We start from the raw sequence: 18,932 nt of genomic DNA on the forward strand, positions 1-18,932 counted from the left end.
CTGGGTATTAATTCTTCAACATATGAATTTGTGGGGGAAGCAATTCAGTCTATACAGTGGTCTATGAAAAAAACATGAATTGCAATAGAGAGCTTATAAAATATTTTGATAGAAAGTTACACAACTTGTGCATGATGCCCACACAATTGTATTTCTTATGTTTAAAACTCAGATGAACCAGAGAACAAACCAAGGGTTTGCTTGGCCAAGATGAACAAGACATGGCATCTGTTTTTAAGTTGCTACATAGGAATGTTGCTATGTATATTTTATAGTCGAGGAAAATTGGATATAGAGAGAATGCAAGAGATGTTTTAATATTCCTGGCATTTTTTTTTTTCATTTTGGTTTTGCTTAATCTTTGCAACTAGGCTGTAGTCTTCTCATGAGTACTAGATTAGCATCCTATATTTCTTTATTTCCCAGAGCACCCAAAGCTGTGCCTTGCTATTCTGGAATCCTTCTCTCCCAAATCTCACCACCTACCAGTCACCAAATCCTGTGAGGAAGTAATTATCATTCTTTACAAATGGAGGAATTAAAGATTAGAGAGTTAGATAACCGGCCAAGATGAAACAGCTAGTAAGCCACAACTCAAAAATCTTTCCTTGTCTTTCTATTACCCTTAAGACAAAAATCTAATTACATTAGCAAAATATTCAGCATCTATACCACTTTTCTGGTCTACCATCAGAGTTCCTTTGTGCCCACAATCTTCAATTACATTGCATCACTTCCCCTTCCCCATCTCTGGCTTATCTCCAAACTTTTGCCCACTTTCTTCCCTCTGCCCAGAATGTTCTCCCTCCAACCCACTACCCAACCCCCCAACTCCTATTCTCTCCTCTTTGTTGAACTCTTGATTTAGGGGCCTCAGCTCCCTCTTTCCCAACTGTTCCTTGGCTGTCTTAGTAACTGCCTACTTCTTGTCTGTTTGCTAACTAGTCTTTGAGGTCTGGATCTATGTCATCCGTGTCTTCCTCTGCCCAAGAGTACTTGGCAGAGTACACAAGAGGCACTCAACTGTCACTGCTGCTTTGGTGCTAATGCTGTGGTTCAGTTGTGTGTCTCAGACTAGAAACTGTAATTGTTTAGCTCACTATATAGCCAGCCCTCTTTTTTATTATTAAAAAGGATTTTCAGAAGAAAGTGAGCTAATATGGACTTTTCCATCCCACTACATTACAAAATGATAGTTTTTAAGAGAGGTTTTTAACTTATCCATGTATCTTAGTCTGCTAGCTTCTTAACTCACTTTTAAAATGATTTTTCTAAAACTTTCTGAATAGCTTGGTATATTTTCTAACTATTTGCAGAATCAGAACATTATTTAATGGTTGAGATAACCATATGCATTTGAAAGAATGGATTTTGAAGAGACATTTTCTTAGAATTAAAGAATAAGTGTTTTATGTATATACATACACATGATGTATATTATATTTGGATATATATTAAAATATAGTTTCATATTCTGAATCCACTACCATGAGGCTTAAAGAACATATCTGTGTTAGGCAGACATGTTCAGGTCAGTAGAGAGAGCCCTTCTGAACACATTCCTGGAGGGTGACCCATGGATCCCTGTCACTTAAGGAGCAGTCTCGAGAAGGGGTAATATTTGCCTGAAAAGACTTCTTTTCAGAGGAGTTTACTTGGCAGAAGCATAAATTAAAACACCACATGAAGTGACATGAGCCACTCATTGGGTGGAGGATACGGCGAACTCAGATTTGGTTTCAAGTTTTCAGTTATGTGCAAAGGACTGAACTAGCAGATTTATCTGTGTCCTATAAAGCCAATTTATGCCAATTCTAGCCAACGTTTCTCTAGAATGTTGATAAGGTAAACAGTTGAGGAAATCAAAGTATTTTCATATTCTCACTTATGTTAGACCTAAAGGCTTTTATTGAACGGTGAACTTTCACCCATCTCCTTCTGTGTATGTATGGATAGTGTACAGCGTTTGTCCAAGGTCGAACACTGCATTGGTTAATGATCAAATACCTTTTTTAAGCATGCATTTCTGCATTGATTCAGACAATGATTCAATCTAGACCTGAGGCAGTGGCAAATCTCCTGCACGTTTATCAAGGGTTGCCTCGCTGTGTATAGAGGTGTGTATATGATGGTGGAGATGGGTAGATGGAGGAAAGAATGGATATCTGTTCACAAGTGGTGATTATAATTCTCCAGCTAGTAAGCTGAACATTTTGAAAACAAGAATGGACAGAATACCATTCTTTAGTTCTTTTTGAAAAACTGGAGTTGAAAAAAATAATCACGACAGTAGTGATAAAGAAAATATAAGCTGGCAACAGTATTCAGAGAGTCTCCCTCTGCATCCTCCCCTTCGGGACTTCTCCGGCCAGCACTGCTTTAGGCTCTGTCTTTTATGAGAAGGGAGACTATCAACTTGTCATGTCTTCACAGATTCCATGTTTATGTGCAAATGGACAAAATCTTAGTCAGCAGGCTTTAGGGTATTTGATTGTGTGAATTTGTAACTATACTGCAAGCACATTAAAGTCAGACTTCAAACCTGTTCGTAGCCTTCCCAGAACCTAGTGCTGCTCATGTACTAGAAATACGTCCACCAAGACTATATCGATGGTTATTCTAATAGGTTAGAAATGTTAACGTAGATGGTTATTATCAATAGATGCATAAAGTTATTTGTTATATTTATTTTAGACAAGGTTGTCCTTAGTCTTATCTAATATAGATTTCTAGAAGAGGTTTAATTATTATGGCACTTTCATTTTCAGTTTATAATGTAAATGCTTTAAGTTACATTTAATGTATATTAACTCTGAAACTCTTGAGGAAGACCACAGCATATCTCTTCATCTTCTTGTATGTAAAATGATATCCTACTTGGAAAGACTGTTAGTTCACGCAGGTTCACATTTAAAGCCAGTCTAAGTGCAAGAAAGAGCCACGAGTTGAAAGGCAAAACAAGAGTCTAATAAAATGCATGATTCAAGTTTATAAGCACAAGCTTGGATTTCTTGTGGGATTTTATCTTATGAAGAATTTAAATTATGCTTAAATTCTTAAAAATGATGAAAACAAAATTTGAATAATACTGGTAATATAGTTTTCTTCTCCCCATCTTCCACTTTAAAAAAAAAGTAAGAGGGGCTGGCCCCGTGGCCGAGTGGTTAAGTTCGCGCGCTCCGCTGCAGGCAGCCCAGTGTTTCGTTGGTTCGAATCCTGGGCGCGGACATGGCACTGCTCATCAAACCACGCTGAGGCAGCGTCCCACATGCCACAACCAGAAGGACCCACAACAAAGAATATACAACTATGTACCGGGGGGCTTTGGGGAGAAAAAGGAAAAAAATAAAATCTTTAAAAAAAAAAAAAAGTAAGAAATTCTATTTCCCATACAAGTTCAGTCGAGCAGGATGAACTGAACTTTATAACAGAATAGTCAAACACTATATCAAAGATTTTATTATAGCAGCGTTCATTTTAAAGCCTGGGTAGAATAATTAAAACAGTATTACAACAACCTCCTAAATTAAATCATGCCTTCTACAATGGTTATAAATCACAATAGGTCTTTGGGAAACATTTAAAATGTATACCCTGTTACCAAGAAGATTCCCTAAAAAAAATAAGACCCAAGGTGTAAATACAGCTGTAACTAGTTTTAAAAATTAATAATGATTCTAATTCACCACATTCCCAACATGTAATCTACATCCAGATTTTTTAAAATAGAGTGGGGTGGTCCATTTAGAGGAAAAATGTTAAATCTAATGGCAACAAGGCCCGCAAGCATAAAGAAAAAGACTAGGTACCCTATACAAAATATAAAACAAAAACAGCAGCAGCAACAGCAAAATAAACACACAGAGCATACACAGCACAGTTACTATTCTTCCTATATAAAAAGTTCCTGCAGGGGGACGGCCCGGTGACGCAGCGGGTAAGTTCACATGCTCTGCTTCTCAGCAGCCCGGGGTTCGCCAGTTCAGATCCCAGGTGTGGACATGGCTCTGCTTGGCACACTATGCTGTGGTAGGCGTCCCACGTATAAAGTAGAGGAAGATGGGCACGGATGTTAGCTCAGGGTCAGGTTTCCTCAGCAAAAAGAGGAGGACTGGCAGTAGTTACCTCAGGGCTAATCTTCCCCAAAAAAAACAAAACAAAAAAAGTTCCTGCAAATCAGCAAAATTAAGATTTTTTTTCAAAAAATGTATACAGGCCAAAAAAGATTGATAGCCAACTCATAAAATATAAAATGCAAATGTCCAGTAAAACTATAAAAAGAAATCTGAATTTAATAGGGATGCAAACTAGAACGAGACTCCATTTTACAAAATTATTAGACATATACTGAGGGGTTGAGAAGAAGGTACTCTTTTGGTGAGGAGCAAATTCTTGCACTGCTGGTGAGAGTATAAACATTCTTTTTTTTTTTTTTTAAAGATTGAGACCTGAGCTAACAACTCTTGCCAATCTTCTTCTTTTCCCCTTATTTTTCTTCTCCCCAAAGCCCCGCAGTACATAGTTGTATATTCTATTTATAGGTCCTTCTGGTTGTGCTATATGGAATGCCACCTCAGCACAGCCTGACGAGCAGTGCCACGTCTGCACCTGGGATCCAAACCAGTGAAACCCTGGGCAGCCAAACCGGAGCACACAAACTAACCACTCGGCCACAGGGCCGGCCCCTAAACATTTCTGAGATACTTTTCCTTAAGATATAAGCAAATAAATGACAAATATATAAGAATAATCAGCTCAGTGTTTGTTTGTTTTTTAATAAAAAATGGATACAAGATACTACTTAACAATAAAGAATTAGAGAACATACACATGTGCACAAGAACACATAGAAGAAGACGACATGAATGTCAATATGTGTGCATAATGTACATCCATAGATGTATTTCTTGGCTAATTAGTTTATCCTCAGAAATCAGAATTTATATACATTTGGTTTAGATATTAATGAAGCATCAAAGTCTAACTATTGTGCATTAATTTGATATAAAATCTAACCTCATTTGTGGAATTTAATAAAAGAAGCTACAACTAAATTGATTGGAGTCAGGAAGGCCTGTATGGGGAGCTCTCATACCCTGTCACACATGTCAATTACACCAAACCAGAAGAGACAGAGGCTCGCATCTAGGACAAGAGGAAGTACTTTACTACTCAACGAAGATTTCTCTTACCACCAGGCAACAGCCCAGCCGATGAGAAATACCACAGCTCAGCCATAAGGCATTGCGACGTGAACTGTTACTTTCCCCCAATGGATTTTTGTTTAGAACAGCCCCTCCCTATTCCTCCTTTTTCTCTGTAAAAGCAGCTCCCCTTGTTTGCTGGATTTGCCTATGGTTTGCCATAGCATGGACATCCCAAATTGCAATTCTTTTGGCTATTCCCAAATAAACTCATTTTGAGATAAAATAGGCAGATTTGCTTTTTAAGTTGACAAGGTTTACCTATGATCACCATAAACTCTAGCTAAGTCCATAACGGCATTTGCCTTATGACACATTACAAGATAAATTCTACGGTAGCCATTCTGTGTTACTGTACTTTGATGTTACAAGTGTGAAAGTTCTTTGTTTTGCCGAAAAACTTCCATATAAAGTAAGAGGAAATTAAATGGTTGCCATTCTAAAGACAGCTGATATGTTAGTTGGAATAATGCTACCTCTAAAACCAAAGAATTAAAGTTCATTCTTAGTTTAATATTTATGGTTTTATCAAAGAACAAAAAACTCCATTGCCTCACCCATCATATCTGTTATTACCCTGTCTGTAGGCAAAAGCATTTTCTGAATAAACTTTAAAGCCAAAAAGTAAAATGGATAGCATAACAATGTTACGATATAGGTTAGCAGATATGATCAGCATACCATACCTTTTCATTCTACTGTATAACGTTTACAGAGCCTAGGATTTTTCCTGAACTCCTTAAAAAGTAAAAAGATTTATTCCAGAGGAAAAAGTCCAGAGACCAGTAAATAATTTTTTGTTGTTGCCAAAGGAGAAAGAAATTGAAATTCAAATGTTATTTTCTCCAAACTACATGATTCAAATGAAACTGGCTAAAAGAACTCAGGAGTAGATGATGAAATTTGTTTCAGTACCTGAATTTTTAATTGTTATTAATTTGCAATACGCAGGGACTCTGCCTATCTGAATAAGAAGGACCCAACTATGCCCCTTACATTTCTTTAGATTCTTGCCCTGAAAGTTTTCTTTACATGTTTTTGATTTTGACGGTTCGCTTTCAACATAACATCTATAGCGTTTCCATATTAACAAAACAATCTTATCAACACATCTGAATTTAATGTCAGAGACCCTGTCATCTCAAACGACGTCTGAGTTTTCCACTCAAGTGCATATTTTTTACACAATTTTTCTCATTCATTTCTTCATTTATTTTCCCTGGATATTTTGGAACCTCTCATTTGTTAACACATTTGTTAAGTAATAATTTTTGATAGGTTTTGTTGTATCAGTGGAATAATTAAAAACTGATGTATTTAGATTGTAATCAGCGAGCAAGTACTCAAACACTGCATTTAACCTCTATGCAATTAATCAAAGTAGAGCAAGGATATGTGTGGAGTATTGGGACTTCACAATTTCACACTAATAAACATAGGAAGCAATTCAGTGATAAGAATTTAAAAGTGTGACAGTAATATATTTTGAAGGGTACAGAGTAAACTCATCTTGAGCCATTAACTTACCCAAGACTGTGAGCTCTGCGGAGGCACTAATATTCTCATTTTTATATGTGACCACACAGGTGTAAGTTCCACTGTCATCATCTGTCACATTGGAGATAAGCAAGTTGCTTCCACCCAATAAAGAATACTTTTTGGACCTGTAAGACATAAAGCATATGAAATTAGAGAATAGATTAAATATATGTATATCAGAAAAGGTACTCAGAGGTTTAAATGAACTCCAGAAAAGCTCTATTTATAAAATTGGAAAGAAACTCTATTTCATAGGGGCTTGATAACGTCACATTTATTGATCAAAAAATTCATTCACAGTAAACCACTCCCATTGGAAGGTTGTGTGCAGTGATAAAAGAAATGAAGTAGATTAAACTTGGAACTAACGTTACTACTGAAAAGAAACTTTGAGATAATCTGGTCCAATTCTCTCATTTTGGATTTGAGGACTGCAAGGTCCAGAGAAATGATTCCCCACAGTGGACATCAATGTCCTCTATCCTGACGCATAATTTAGTAATCTTTGGACAAAGCTACATTTTATACTGGACCAAGAATGCCTGGCTATATTCAGAGAACATATCTTGACATGGTGAAACTGCAACCAGATTTCTGGCATGCTTTAATATTCTCAGAAGTATTGTAGTATCATAGCATGTATTATTGTTATATAAATAAATATTTAAGGTAGACAAAATTTAGAGATTTATTTATTGTCTATGAACCTATCTCATCATAGAAAATAAATGTTAAAAAGCACAGCAGACCTCAAAATCGATGAAATTAATTTCTTAAGTGAAATCCATTTAATGAAAAAGACTAAGCGTTTCATTCTATTAAGAGTTTACCTTCTGATCTGTATGCTGAAAACTATAAAACATTGTTGAAAGAAATTTAAGAAGACACAAAGAAATGGAAAGATATTCCATGGTCTTGCATCGGAAGAATTAACATAGCTAAAATGCCCACACTTCCTAAAGCAATCTGCAGACTGAATGCAATCCCTATTAAAGTTCCAATGACATTTTTCACAGAAATAGAACAAAGAATTCTAAAATTTATATGGGACACCAAAAGACCCCAAATAGCCAAAGAAATCCTGAGAAAAAAGAAGAAAGCTGGAGGTACCACACTCCCTGATTTCAAAATATACTGCAAAGCTATAGTAACCAAAATAGTATGGTACTGGCACAAAAACAGACACACAAATCAATAGAACAGAACTGAGAGCCCAGAAATAAACCCACACATCTATGGACAGCTGATTTTCAACAAAGGAGCCAAGAACATACAATGGAGAAAGGAAAGTCTCTTCAATCGACGGTGTTGGGGGACCCGGCCCCATGGCCAAGTGGTTAAGCTTGCACGCTCCGCTGCGGCAGCCCAGGGTTTCGCTGGTTCAGATCCTGGGAGCAGACATGGCACTGCTCATCAGGCCACACTGAGGCAACATCCCACATGCCGCAACTAGAAGGACCCACAACTAAAAAAATATATACAACTATGTACCAGGGGGCTTTGGGGAGAAAAAGGAAAAATAAAATCTTTAAAAAATAAATAAATAAAAATTAAAAAAAAATAATGTTGGGAAAACTGGATAGCCATTAGCTATCATAGCAAAAGAATGAAAGTAGACCATTACCTTACACCATACACAAAAATTAACTCAAAAGGGATTTAATATATGAATATAAGACCTAAAACCATGAAACTTCTAGAAGAAAACAGGCAGTATGCTCTTTGACATTGGTCTTAGCAGCATATTTTCAAGTACCATGTCTGACTGGGCAAAAGAAACAATAGAAAACTAAACAAATGGGACTACATCAAACTAAAAAGCTTCTGTACAGCAAAGGAAACCATCAACAAAATGAAAATACAGTCTAATAACTGAGAGAAGATATTTGCAAACCATATATCTGATGAGGAGTTAATATCCAAAATACATAAGGAACTCATACATCTCAACAACAACAAACATTAACAACCCAATTAAAAAATGGGAAAAACATCTGAACAGACATTTTTCCAAAGAAGATATACAGATGGCCAACAGGCACATGAAAGAATGTTCAACATCATTAACTATCAGGGAAATGCAAATCAAAACTGCAATGAGATATCACCTCACTCCCGTCAGAATGGCTATAATTAGCAAGACAGGGAACAATAAGTGTTGGAGAGGGTGTGGAGAGAAGGGAACTCTCATACACTGATGGTGGGAGTGCAAACTGGTGCAGCCACTATGGAAAACAGTATGGAGTTTCCTCAAAAAATTAATAGAATTACCATATGATCCATCTATTCCAATGCTGAGTATTTATCCAAAGAACATGAAAACACAAATGCATAAAGGTATATGCACCTCTATGTTCACTGCAGCATTATTCACAATAGCCAAGACTTGGAAGAAACCTAGGTGCCCATCGAAGGATGAATGGATAAGGAAGGTGTGGTATATATACACAATGGAATACTACTAAGCCATAAGAAAAGATGAAATCTGGCCTCTTATGACAACATGGATGGACCTTGAGGGTATTATGCTAAGTGAAATAAGTCAGAGGGAGAATGTCAAATACTGTATGATCTCATTCATAAGTAGAAGATAAAACAACAAAAAACAATCACATAGAGACGGATTGGACTGGTGGTTACCAGAGGGGAAGGGGGGAGGGAGGAGGGTGAAAGGGGTGATTAAGCACATGTGTGTGCTGACGGATTGTAATTTGTCTTTGGTTGATGAACGTGATGCAACCTACGCAGGAATTGAAATATAATGATGTACACCTGAGACTTATACAGTGCTATAAACCAATGTTACTGCTATAAAATAAATAAATAGATCAATCAATCAATAAATAAGGGTTTACTTTCTATTTACTTTCTAACTATATCTTAATATTAATCTTCAGTAATTCAGAGCCAGTCAAGCTCTCCTCCTGTCTTATCTTAAATATTTTATTGCTGGGACAATGAGAGATATAATTGGCTTTAAAAAAAAATTGCACAGACCCTATAATGGCGTGCTATATCTTTGAAATCAGGAAATTTTAGTTTCTTAAGAAATATTCCACTCTCTATACTACTTCCATAGAATGAGATCCTCCAAAGTATCTTTGCTGAAGACTCTTTGGGCAGAGCCATCTCAGCGGCAACCCCGGCCTTCTAACTTTCCTTTCAGAGCTGATCTCACAGATTTTCACTCTGTTCCTCACCCCTTTATCCCAGTGGGTAATTGTCTTTCATATACTGTATAATGCCAAGGAATGTGGAAAAACATTCAATTATTATCAAAAACTCTGGTATTTTTAGATGTGAATATCAAATTAGAGAATAATAAACAGTAGTGTATACTTCACAAACGTCCTAAATTTATATTACCTGAGTTGGATGACTTCCTCTCCTCGTAACCAGGTAAAACTTGGGGGAGGATAGCCAGAAACACAGCACTCCAGGACAGCATCTTTCCCTTCAATGGCTATTACATTGGATGGTCTTTGCAGAAAATACAGCTGCCTGTGCAGTCCTGGATCTGTACAAAGAAAACATAAGATCACATTTTTTATGAAAAACATTGGAGGCTACAAGTCACCCAAGTGGGCTATAGGCCTTGTTAACTTATCATTAGCGAATAAAACAATATTATCAGTAACTTTTCTAAATGTTATCACCTGAAACTTTTTGATATGTTCAGTTTGCCTGCCTCTAATATCTATTCCACTTCCTTCTGCTTTGTTTATTGCTTCTGTGGCTTGGGAAATAAGATAAGCATGTTAGAATTGTGTTAAAATAATACAAGTACTGAGGAGTAGACTATAGAAGGTACTGAGAAAATATCTGCCATCTTCAAAATGAAAGTTACACAAAGTTTTTTATAGTAATAAGTTTGGCTGTTTCTAAGCCTTCCTTATATTTTCAATTTTTAAAATTTTCCAAAGAGTATGTTTGCCCCTAGAACTGAGACTCCGGGTAAATGAAGAGCTCTTTTATCCTTCTACTTCACCTAATGCATTTTCCAGTTCTAGATATATAAGATTATTCATTTTTACCAGCAAGTAACTGAAACAGTGTCTTTCAACCTACAGACTCATTCCATTAACCTTAGGACTAATTTGATCCAAAGTTGCTGAGATTATATCAGATGGAATAAGCAAAAAAAAATCACAAAATCCTAAGCACAGTGTTCAACACTGTCAAGAGAAAGCTCTGTGTGTGTTAAGAGATTCCCTTCCACCTACCATATAAATCCCACTCCTAAAGCCTGGGGCACACCAACAGCAGTTTTATGGCTAGGTGGGCCTGGGAGAAATCCTCCCAGGCATGCTGATATCTCTGATCCAACCTGTTGAACAAATTTCTATCTCTCAAAGTTCTTTTATTTAAGATAAGATGCTGTATTTCCAGGTTCCCATTAAAGTCCACATCTCTCTATGAAGGTTTAATTTAGGTTATTTTCAACATAATGCATTAAATGGAAATAGCCTGTAATCTGTCATTTTGCAAACTCAAAGCAAATTCTTGAAGCAAAGAAAAGAGGTAATGAAATCTTAAAAACTAGGATTGGGGTGGATGGAGACTTATAAAGAGGTTAGATCTAACTGGGTCATGGTGTAGCCATGGGTGATCAGAGAGGAAGTGAGGTGGGAGGAGATCTGGGACACATTTTAACACTGTTGTTAATCTTCCTTGGCCGGATCCAGCTCCACTCAGATTTATCACAGGCCAATAAAAGAACAGCAATGCTCTAGTTAATATTTGGGATAGTAATTGTCATCTAAAGTACTCTGTGCGGAAGAAGAGAAATTCACACTTTTTTCTCAGTCTTCTCACATCTGTTTCTAGTGGTTACAGCAATAAAAATAAATACTCTTCACAATGAAAATATTGAAAGAATTTTCAAACCTGTTAATCCTTATTAAACCAATATTGCAGAAAAACTGTCTTAAAACTTTTAAAAATTACTTGAGGTGTGTTTAACTTTCCTTTCTTGAACGTGATTTTTTAAATCAAATGAAAATGGTTTGAAGGATGATATTGCTTAAAAATAAATTCCCTGAAATGGAAAGGTTCCCAAAAATGTGCATTTATAAATAGCCTTCTTTATAATGGAGGACTATCCATCTGAATGCTTCATTTTCACCACCTGTTCCTCAGCAGAAATGTTTCCGCTACATACACTGTATAACACTATACTATTCTAGAAACTCTAGTATACTATACTATAATACTATCCATTGAAAACATCAAGTAAGATCTACATAATTTGATCTTCTAGCTGAAAGAAAATTTGCCTGGGACCTATATGCAATACTACTTATTTATCCATGGAAGAGCCAACATTTTAACTCAAACTGTTATACTTCCTTTTATCAGAAAACAAAATCATTCAACAAAAAATTATTACTTTTAAAAATCTTTTAAATATTTTTATTTTAATTTACCAAAAACTTGAGCAAATAGTACAGAGAGTTCCCATATACTAACTCCCCATCCCCTGACATTCAGTTTCCCCTATTATTAATATCTTACATTAGTGTGATATATTTGTTACAATTAATGAACTGATATTGATACAGTTATTAACTAAAGTGCATAGTGCACATTAAGGTTCATTCTTTGCTTTGTACAGTTCTATTTGTTTGATAAATGCATAATGTCAAATATCCAACATTATGGTATCATATAAAATAGTTTCACCACCCTAAAAATCCTCTGAGCTTCACTTTTCCATCTCTCCCCTCTACCCCTATCTCAAACTCCAGGCAATCATTGGTCTTTTTACTATTTCTATAGTTGTGCCTTTTCCAGAATATCATGTAGTTGGAATTATATAATATGTAGACTTTTCAGATTGATTTCTTTCTCTTAATTATATGCATTTAGGGTTCATCCACATCTTTTTATGGTTTGATAGCTCATTTATTTGTAGTACTGGATATTATTCCACTGTATGGATGTACCACAATTTGTTTATCCAGCCACCTGTTGAAGAATAGGTGCTTGACTGATTGCTTCCAGTTTTTGGTGATTATAAACAAATCTGCTATAACCATCCATGTGCAGATTTTTGTCTGGACATTTGGGTAAATGGGTCAATTGGGTAAATACGGATCACGATTCTAGGGTCACGATTCTTGGATCACGATTGCTAGATTGTATGATAATACTATGTTTATTTTTGTAAGAAACTCCTAAACTGTCTTCTAAAGTGGCTCTGCAATTTTTTACTCCCACCAGCAATGATGGAGAGTTCCTGTTGTTTCTCATCTTTGTAAGCATTTTGTATGATCATTTTTGGATTTTAGCCATTTTAATAGATGTCTAGTGGTATCTTACAATTGTCTTAACTTGCAGTTCCCAAATGACATATGATGTTGAGCACATTTCATATACTTAGTTTCTATTTGTATATTTTCTTCAGTGAGGTATCTCTTCAGAACTTTTGCCTATTTTTAATTTTGTTTGTTTATTGTTGAGCTTCACGTATTCATTTTATGTTTTTCATACAAGTCCTTTATCAGATGTGTGTTTTGCAAATATTTTCTCAATCTGTGGCTTATTTTATCATTTTCTTAACATTGTCTTTTGCAGAGAACAAGTTATTAATTCCACAAAGTCCAATTTATCAATTTTTCCTATCATGGATTTTTTTATAAGTGTGGTATCTAAAAATTCATTGTCAAATCTAAAATCACCTAGATTTTCTCCCATGTTATCTTCTAGAAGTTTCTATAGTTCTTTATTTTATATTTAGGTCAATGCTCCATTTTGAGTGAATTTTTGTGAAAGCTGTAAGGTCTGTGTCTAGTTTTGTTTTTATTCTTTTTTACATATGAATGTCCTGTTGTTTCAGCACCATGTGTTGAAAAGACTATCCTTTGTCCATCGACTTGGTTTTGCTCCTTTGTCAAAGATTGGTTGACTGTATTTGTGTGGGTCTATTTCTGAGAGCTCTACTTTGTTCCATTGTTCTATTCCCCATTATTTTGCCAATATAACAATATCTTGACTACTTTAGCTTTATAGCGAGTCTTGATGTCAGGGAATGTTCATCCTCTGATGCTCTTCTTTGGTATTGTGCTCAGTATTCTGGTTCTCTTGTCTTTCCATATAAACTTTAGAATCGGTTTATTGAGATACACAAAATAACTTGCTGTGATTAGTCTTCATCTTAAAATAACAGTAGTGCAGGCATCATTGGGCTCATATTGCCACAAGAACACCATTTCCTATTGCTTCTTTAGACAGAGCATATGTATTCTAGATTACTTCAATCTCAATCTGGCCTATTTCAGTTATGTTTATTATCTTTGTGGCTTCATAGGCATTGGACTTTGTGACTCTGATCACATGTATGAAAATATCAGCTTTTGGCAGAGAAATTTGATTTCACTTCTCCCAAGATATCGCTCTGTAATTATCTAATCTAATAAATTCTATTATTATGGAAGTTCCCCAAAAAGCTAATAGAAATTTTCTTTAATAGTAAATAGTTCTTATGCTATACAACTTTGTAATAGATTAAATATGATCACAAATTGTTTGAACTCTTCCAATGAAGAATTGAAGGTCTAGTCCCTATGATTTGAATCTGGCCTGGCCTTGTATCTGCCTTTGACCAATAGACTGTGGTGGAAGTTACGCTGTATGAGTATACTGTATGAGCCAAGGCCTTCAGAGGCCTTACAGTTTCTGCCATGGCTCTTTCTGAGACTATGCTGTTCATTTCGTCCACTGGAAGTTGAGAAGACACAGGAAGATAACTGAGTCCCCCAGCCAAAAACCAGCAACAACAAACAGATAGGTGAGTGAGGCCATCTTGAACCTCCCACTTCGGGCATATGCGCCTGAGTGAGTCAAAATGAAATCAAGAGAGGAAATGCTGAGCTAAACCACAGAATTACAATAGAGGATAAATTTGTCCTTTAAGTCATAAATTTTGGAGTGATTTGTTATGTAGCGATAGATCACTGAAACATACAGTTGAAAATGAAAACAAAACAAGCCCACTCCAGCAATTTAAAATACCAAGTAAACTTTTTTTTTCCAGTTTGACTTTTGCTTTTGTTTTTGTACTGTTTGGGTGATTTTGGCTGTTTACAGAAATATTATTTAATTGATATCTGCCTTATTTTTCTCTTTTAAAATCTGAATTTGGGTGAGCCAACCCCAGTTGCCTAGTGGTTAAGTTTGGCGTGTTCCACTTCCGTGGTCCAGGTTTGGCCCCTGGGCACTGACCTAAACCACTCATCTGTCAGTGGACACTCTGTGGCGATGGCTCACACAGAAGAAGAGGAAGATTGGCAACAGATGTTAGCCCAGGGTGAATCTTCCTCAGGAAAAAAATATGTGAATCTTTTTTAGAGGAGTGTCAAGAAAGTATATCTATGTTTCAGAATCAGATGGATGAAGATGCAATTGCCAAGGTTATCTTTGTGTGATAAATTTATGGGTGGTTTTTATTTTCATCTTTGGATTTTTCTATATATTCTAAAGGTTTTTATAAGAACATATTTTATTTTTAGAGTAAAGAGTTATTTTAAAGTCTAGTGTTGCAGAATGGATGCAAATTATACAAGGAACAAAGAAATTCTCAAAGTTAATGATGAAAACACAAGGAAAATATTTAAGAGCAGATGAAGGCTCCATAACAGCATAAATGAAAGAGGCCTGGAGGAAGTGAAATTCTGGGTCATGACTTTTGTTGAATAAATTGATTATAATGGAACTAACATGGAATTAGTAATTATTCATAAAAATCTTTTTTGTTTCACTATATGGGCACTGACTATTCAGACCCAATGGAATTATTCAACTAATAGAACACGACAAATTTTTCCAGTGAATTAATGAACCTGATTTAAATACAGAAAGTGGCATCAAAATACTAGTTTGTAATGTTCTATTTCATAAATTGGGTGATAGGTACGTAAATGGTCATTTTATTTTTATTATTTAAATTGTAGATATGTTTCATATACTTTTATGTATGTGTAATACATTTTAAAATAAAAATGGGAGGAAAATGCAAGGGTGGACTCCAGAAAGCAAATTTGGCAATAGCTTTAAAAATCAAACAAGCAAAAAGTGAATTTTTTCCCCTAACGTCAAATTTTTATATTAAAAATGACAAAGCAGATCTCTTTAATATAATGCTTTGGAAGTGAATGTACAAAATTATGGGACTATTTTTCTTTTCTAAATCTATTACAAGAGGCATGATTTGCTCAGCCTGAACCTCAGGTTAGCTTATTCCTATTGGGGGGAAATGTTAGCCTGATTCTCTGACCTGATCGCATTGTCATCCTGGTGATGGCACAGTTAATCCTCCTCAGAGAGCAAGAGGGTAGGACATAAATGAAGGGAAAACAGTCAGCACAATGATCCTGACCTCTGACATATGCAGATTATGTTAAATTGTAGAAATACCTTATGGCAACATGCTGACTTTGCTTATGCTTCTCTTTCCTTCTTTCTTTCTTTTTAGCTTTTCTAATGGAAAATTTGGCCTACTTCAGCTTACTCTGTTATCTGAGTTGGAGAAAAATGATCTATAATCATTAGGAAAATGAATACTGATGTAACTGTTTGCTCTCTGGAACCACTTGTACTCTTAAAAATTATTGAGGACCCCAAAGAGCTTTTGTTTATGTAGGTTATAGCTATAAATATTGACCACATTAAAAATCAAAACTGAGAGATTTTTAAAATATTTAGTTATTAAATGTTTATTCACACCTCACCAAAAATTATATATTTTTAAAATACTGTATTTTCTAAACAAAAATATTAGTGGGAAGAGTGGTAGTACTTTATATTTTTGTAAATTTTTTTTGAAGAAAATTAGCCCAGAGCTAACATCTGCCACCAGTCCTCCTTTTTTTGCTTAGGAAGATTGGCCCTGAGCTAACATCCATGCCCATCTTCCTCTGTTTTCTGTGTGGGACGCCTGCCACAGCATAGCTTGATAAGCAGTGCATAGGTCCACACCCGGGATCCAAACCGGCACACCCCTGGCCACCGAAGTAGAACGTGGGAACTTAACCACTGTGCCACCAGACCAGCCCATATTTTTGTAAATTTTTTAATGACTGGTTTAATAGAAAACAACTAAATTGCTGTGTTACTTTCTGCATTCACTTTGTTCTGATATGTCGATTTGGTTGAGTTACATGAAAATAATCTGACCTCAAAAAATACGATGTTGGAAAAGAGACGTATTTTAAGATTTTCAGATAATTTTAGATTTTATCCTTTAACTCTACACCAAAACTCGATAAGTAGTTTGTTTTTTGTTTGAAGGTTGGCACCTGAGCTAAAAACTGTTGCCAATCTTTTTTTTTGTTTCTGCTTTTTCTCCCCAAGTTCCCCCAGTACATAGTTGTGTACATATATATATTTTTTAAGATTTTATTTTTCGTTTTTCTCCCCAAAGCCCCACCCTGGTACATAGTTGTGTATTTTTAGTTGTAGGTCCTTCTAGTTGTGGCATGTGGGACACTGCCTCAGCGTGGCCTGACGAATGGTGCCATGTCCACTCCCAGGATCCGAACCAGCAAAACCTTGGGCCGCTGAAGGGGAGCACGTGAACTTAACCACTCAACTGTGGGGCCGGCCCCAAGTATTTTCTTGAAAGTTAGTTATTATGTGGAATCTGACACCATATCAATAAACATTTTGTGCTGTTATATAAAAATCCACTGATCTATCTTGCATTTTGAATACATCTTTTAGTGATGCATGATTTTGTCATGTCAATCAATGGTCGTTTGGAATATTGCACTGAATTAGACAGGTCTTCCAAATGTTGACACATTTCGTTATATAGTATCGGAAAATCTCATTTGTTACCATCACCACCAATCCTATCAGAAAAGTCTTTCAATATTGCAAAGCTGTCAAGCTCCCAGTGGCACATACAAGTTTTCCAAATTTCTAATTTTAACTTAAAAGCTTGAATTTCATCTTTGGCAGCAAATACTCTTTTCCTTGAACTGACTGGTTCACTTCACTGATTTTTGAGAAAACGTCTAACTAGTAGCTAAGTCTGAATAACTATAGTTTTTCTGTTGATTGTCCCTTCAAGTAGAAATGGTGTTCCATTAAAAAAAAAGTTAGCTAATTCAGTTTGAAACTTGAATGATCACAGAAGTTTTACACCTCAAAAATTATTATATTTTCATATCTTTCGTGTATATTTCCCATTTTGACATGCAGAATATTAACAAGATATGTATTTAAAGATGGATATTTAATAACTAATAATTTTTACTGCTCCATCAAAGATATTCTTAAGTCAACACAGTGAAAAAATACAAAAAAAACCTTCGTATCAGCATTATCATTAAAATAGGTTTGACCTCACAGATCCCCTGAAATCATTTCAAGAAATACCAGGGGTTCCACGGACCATGCTTTAAGAACTGATGCAGACATAGTCTCAACAAGTTAGCAATTCTTCTGAGACATTCAAGCAGCTCATTTCCTTTCAACATGGGAATAGTTTTGCACCTTTTAAATAGACATTGATAAATTAAATATACTTCTTTCTCCTTTGTCTGTTCTTCCTCATTCTTATTATTTTGCATTTAGGAAGGCAGTGCAAAACTCAAATATTTCCAATCATTGTCTTTCAGCAATAGATTATTAAAAGTTAAGAAGCATCTTGGATCATATAATCTGACACATTTACCTACATTTCACAGATTCAGAAGCAAGAACTCAAGCATCTTTGGGGCCCATGCCCTAAACAGGCATGGGCAAGGTATACTAGTGAAAGTGGAAAGAATATTTTCTGTTTAAAGTCATAAAAAAAAAAGAGCTTGGATTAGACATTACACTGGCCAAATTAATTGAGTCTGTGAGGTCAGCTGGAAACTAGCTTTGACTCTGCATTCATGGGTTTTCCCAAATGTCTCTGGGCCACAGCATTTTGTCTTCCTTCATGATAGATGACCTGGTTGACTGTATAAATTATCCAACTTGAGATATGTTTTAGAGTAAAAGGTAACTCTCTTCATAATTATTCTAGGACACTAGGTGTGACCAGGACCGTCCCCAGCAAACTGAAATGCATGCTCACCCTCTGACAACCATGACTTTCTTTTCATGGGGCCATTTTTCTAATCTATGATTTAGGAACGTCAACACTAAACTTCCATAGCTGACTCTAAACAATAACTGATGCATAGAGAAATTTAATTA

General features: G+C 35.7%; 1 protein-coding gene across 1 annotated transcript in view; it reads right to left on the reverse strand.

The window, feature by feature from the left end:
• DCC (DCC netrin 1 receptor) overlaps window positions 1-18,932 on the reverse strand; it is a 707,243-nt gene that overhangs the window by 563,997 nt on the left and 124,314 nt on the right. Inside the window, exons 4-5 of the mRNA XM_046672042.1 lie at window positions 10,110-10,260; window positions 6,732-6,868 (exon numbers count right to left, since the gene is read on the reverse strand). Of these exons, the coding sequence (XP_046527998.1) occupies window positions 6,732-6,868; window positions 10,110-10,260 (288 nt within the window). The remainder of the gene's footprint in view (window positions 1-6,731; window positions 6,869-10,109; window positions 10,261-18,932) is intronic.

The sequence above is a fragment of the Equus quagga genome, chromosome 9 (genome assembly GCF_021613505.1).
Source record: "Equus quagga isolate Etosha38 chromosome 9, UCLA_HA_Equagga_1.0, whole genome shotgun sequence".
Taxonomy (NCBI): domain Eukaryota; kingdom Metazoa; phylum Chordata; class Mammalia; order Perissodactyla; family Equidae; genus Equus; species Equus quagga.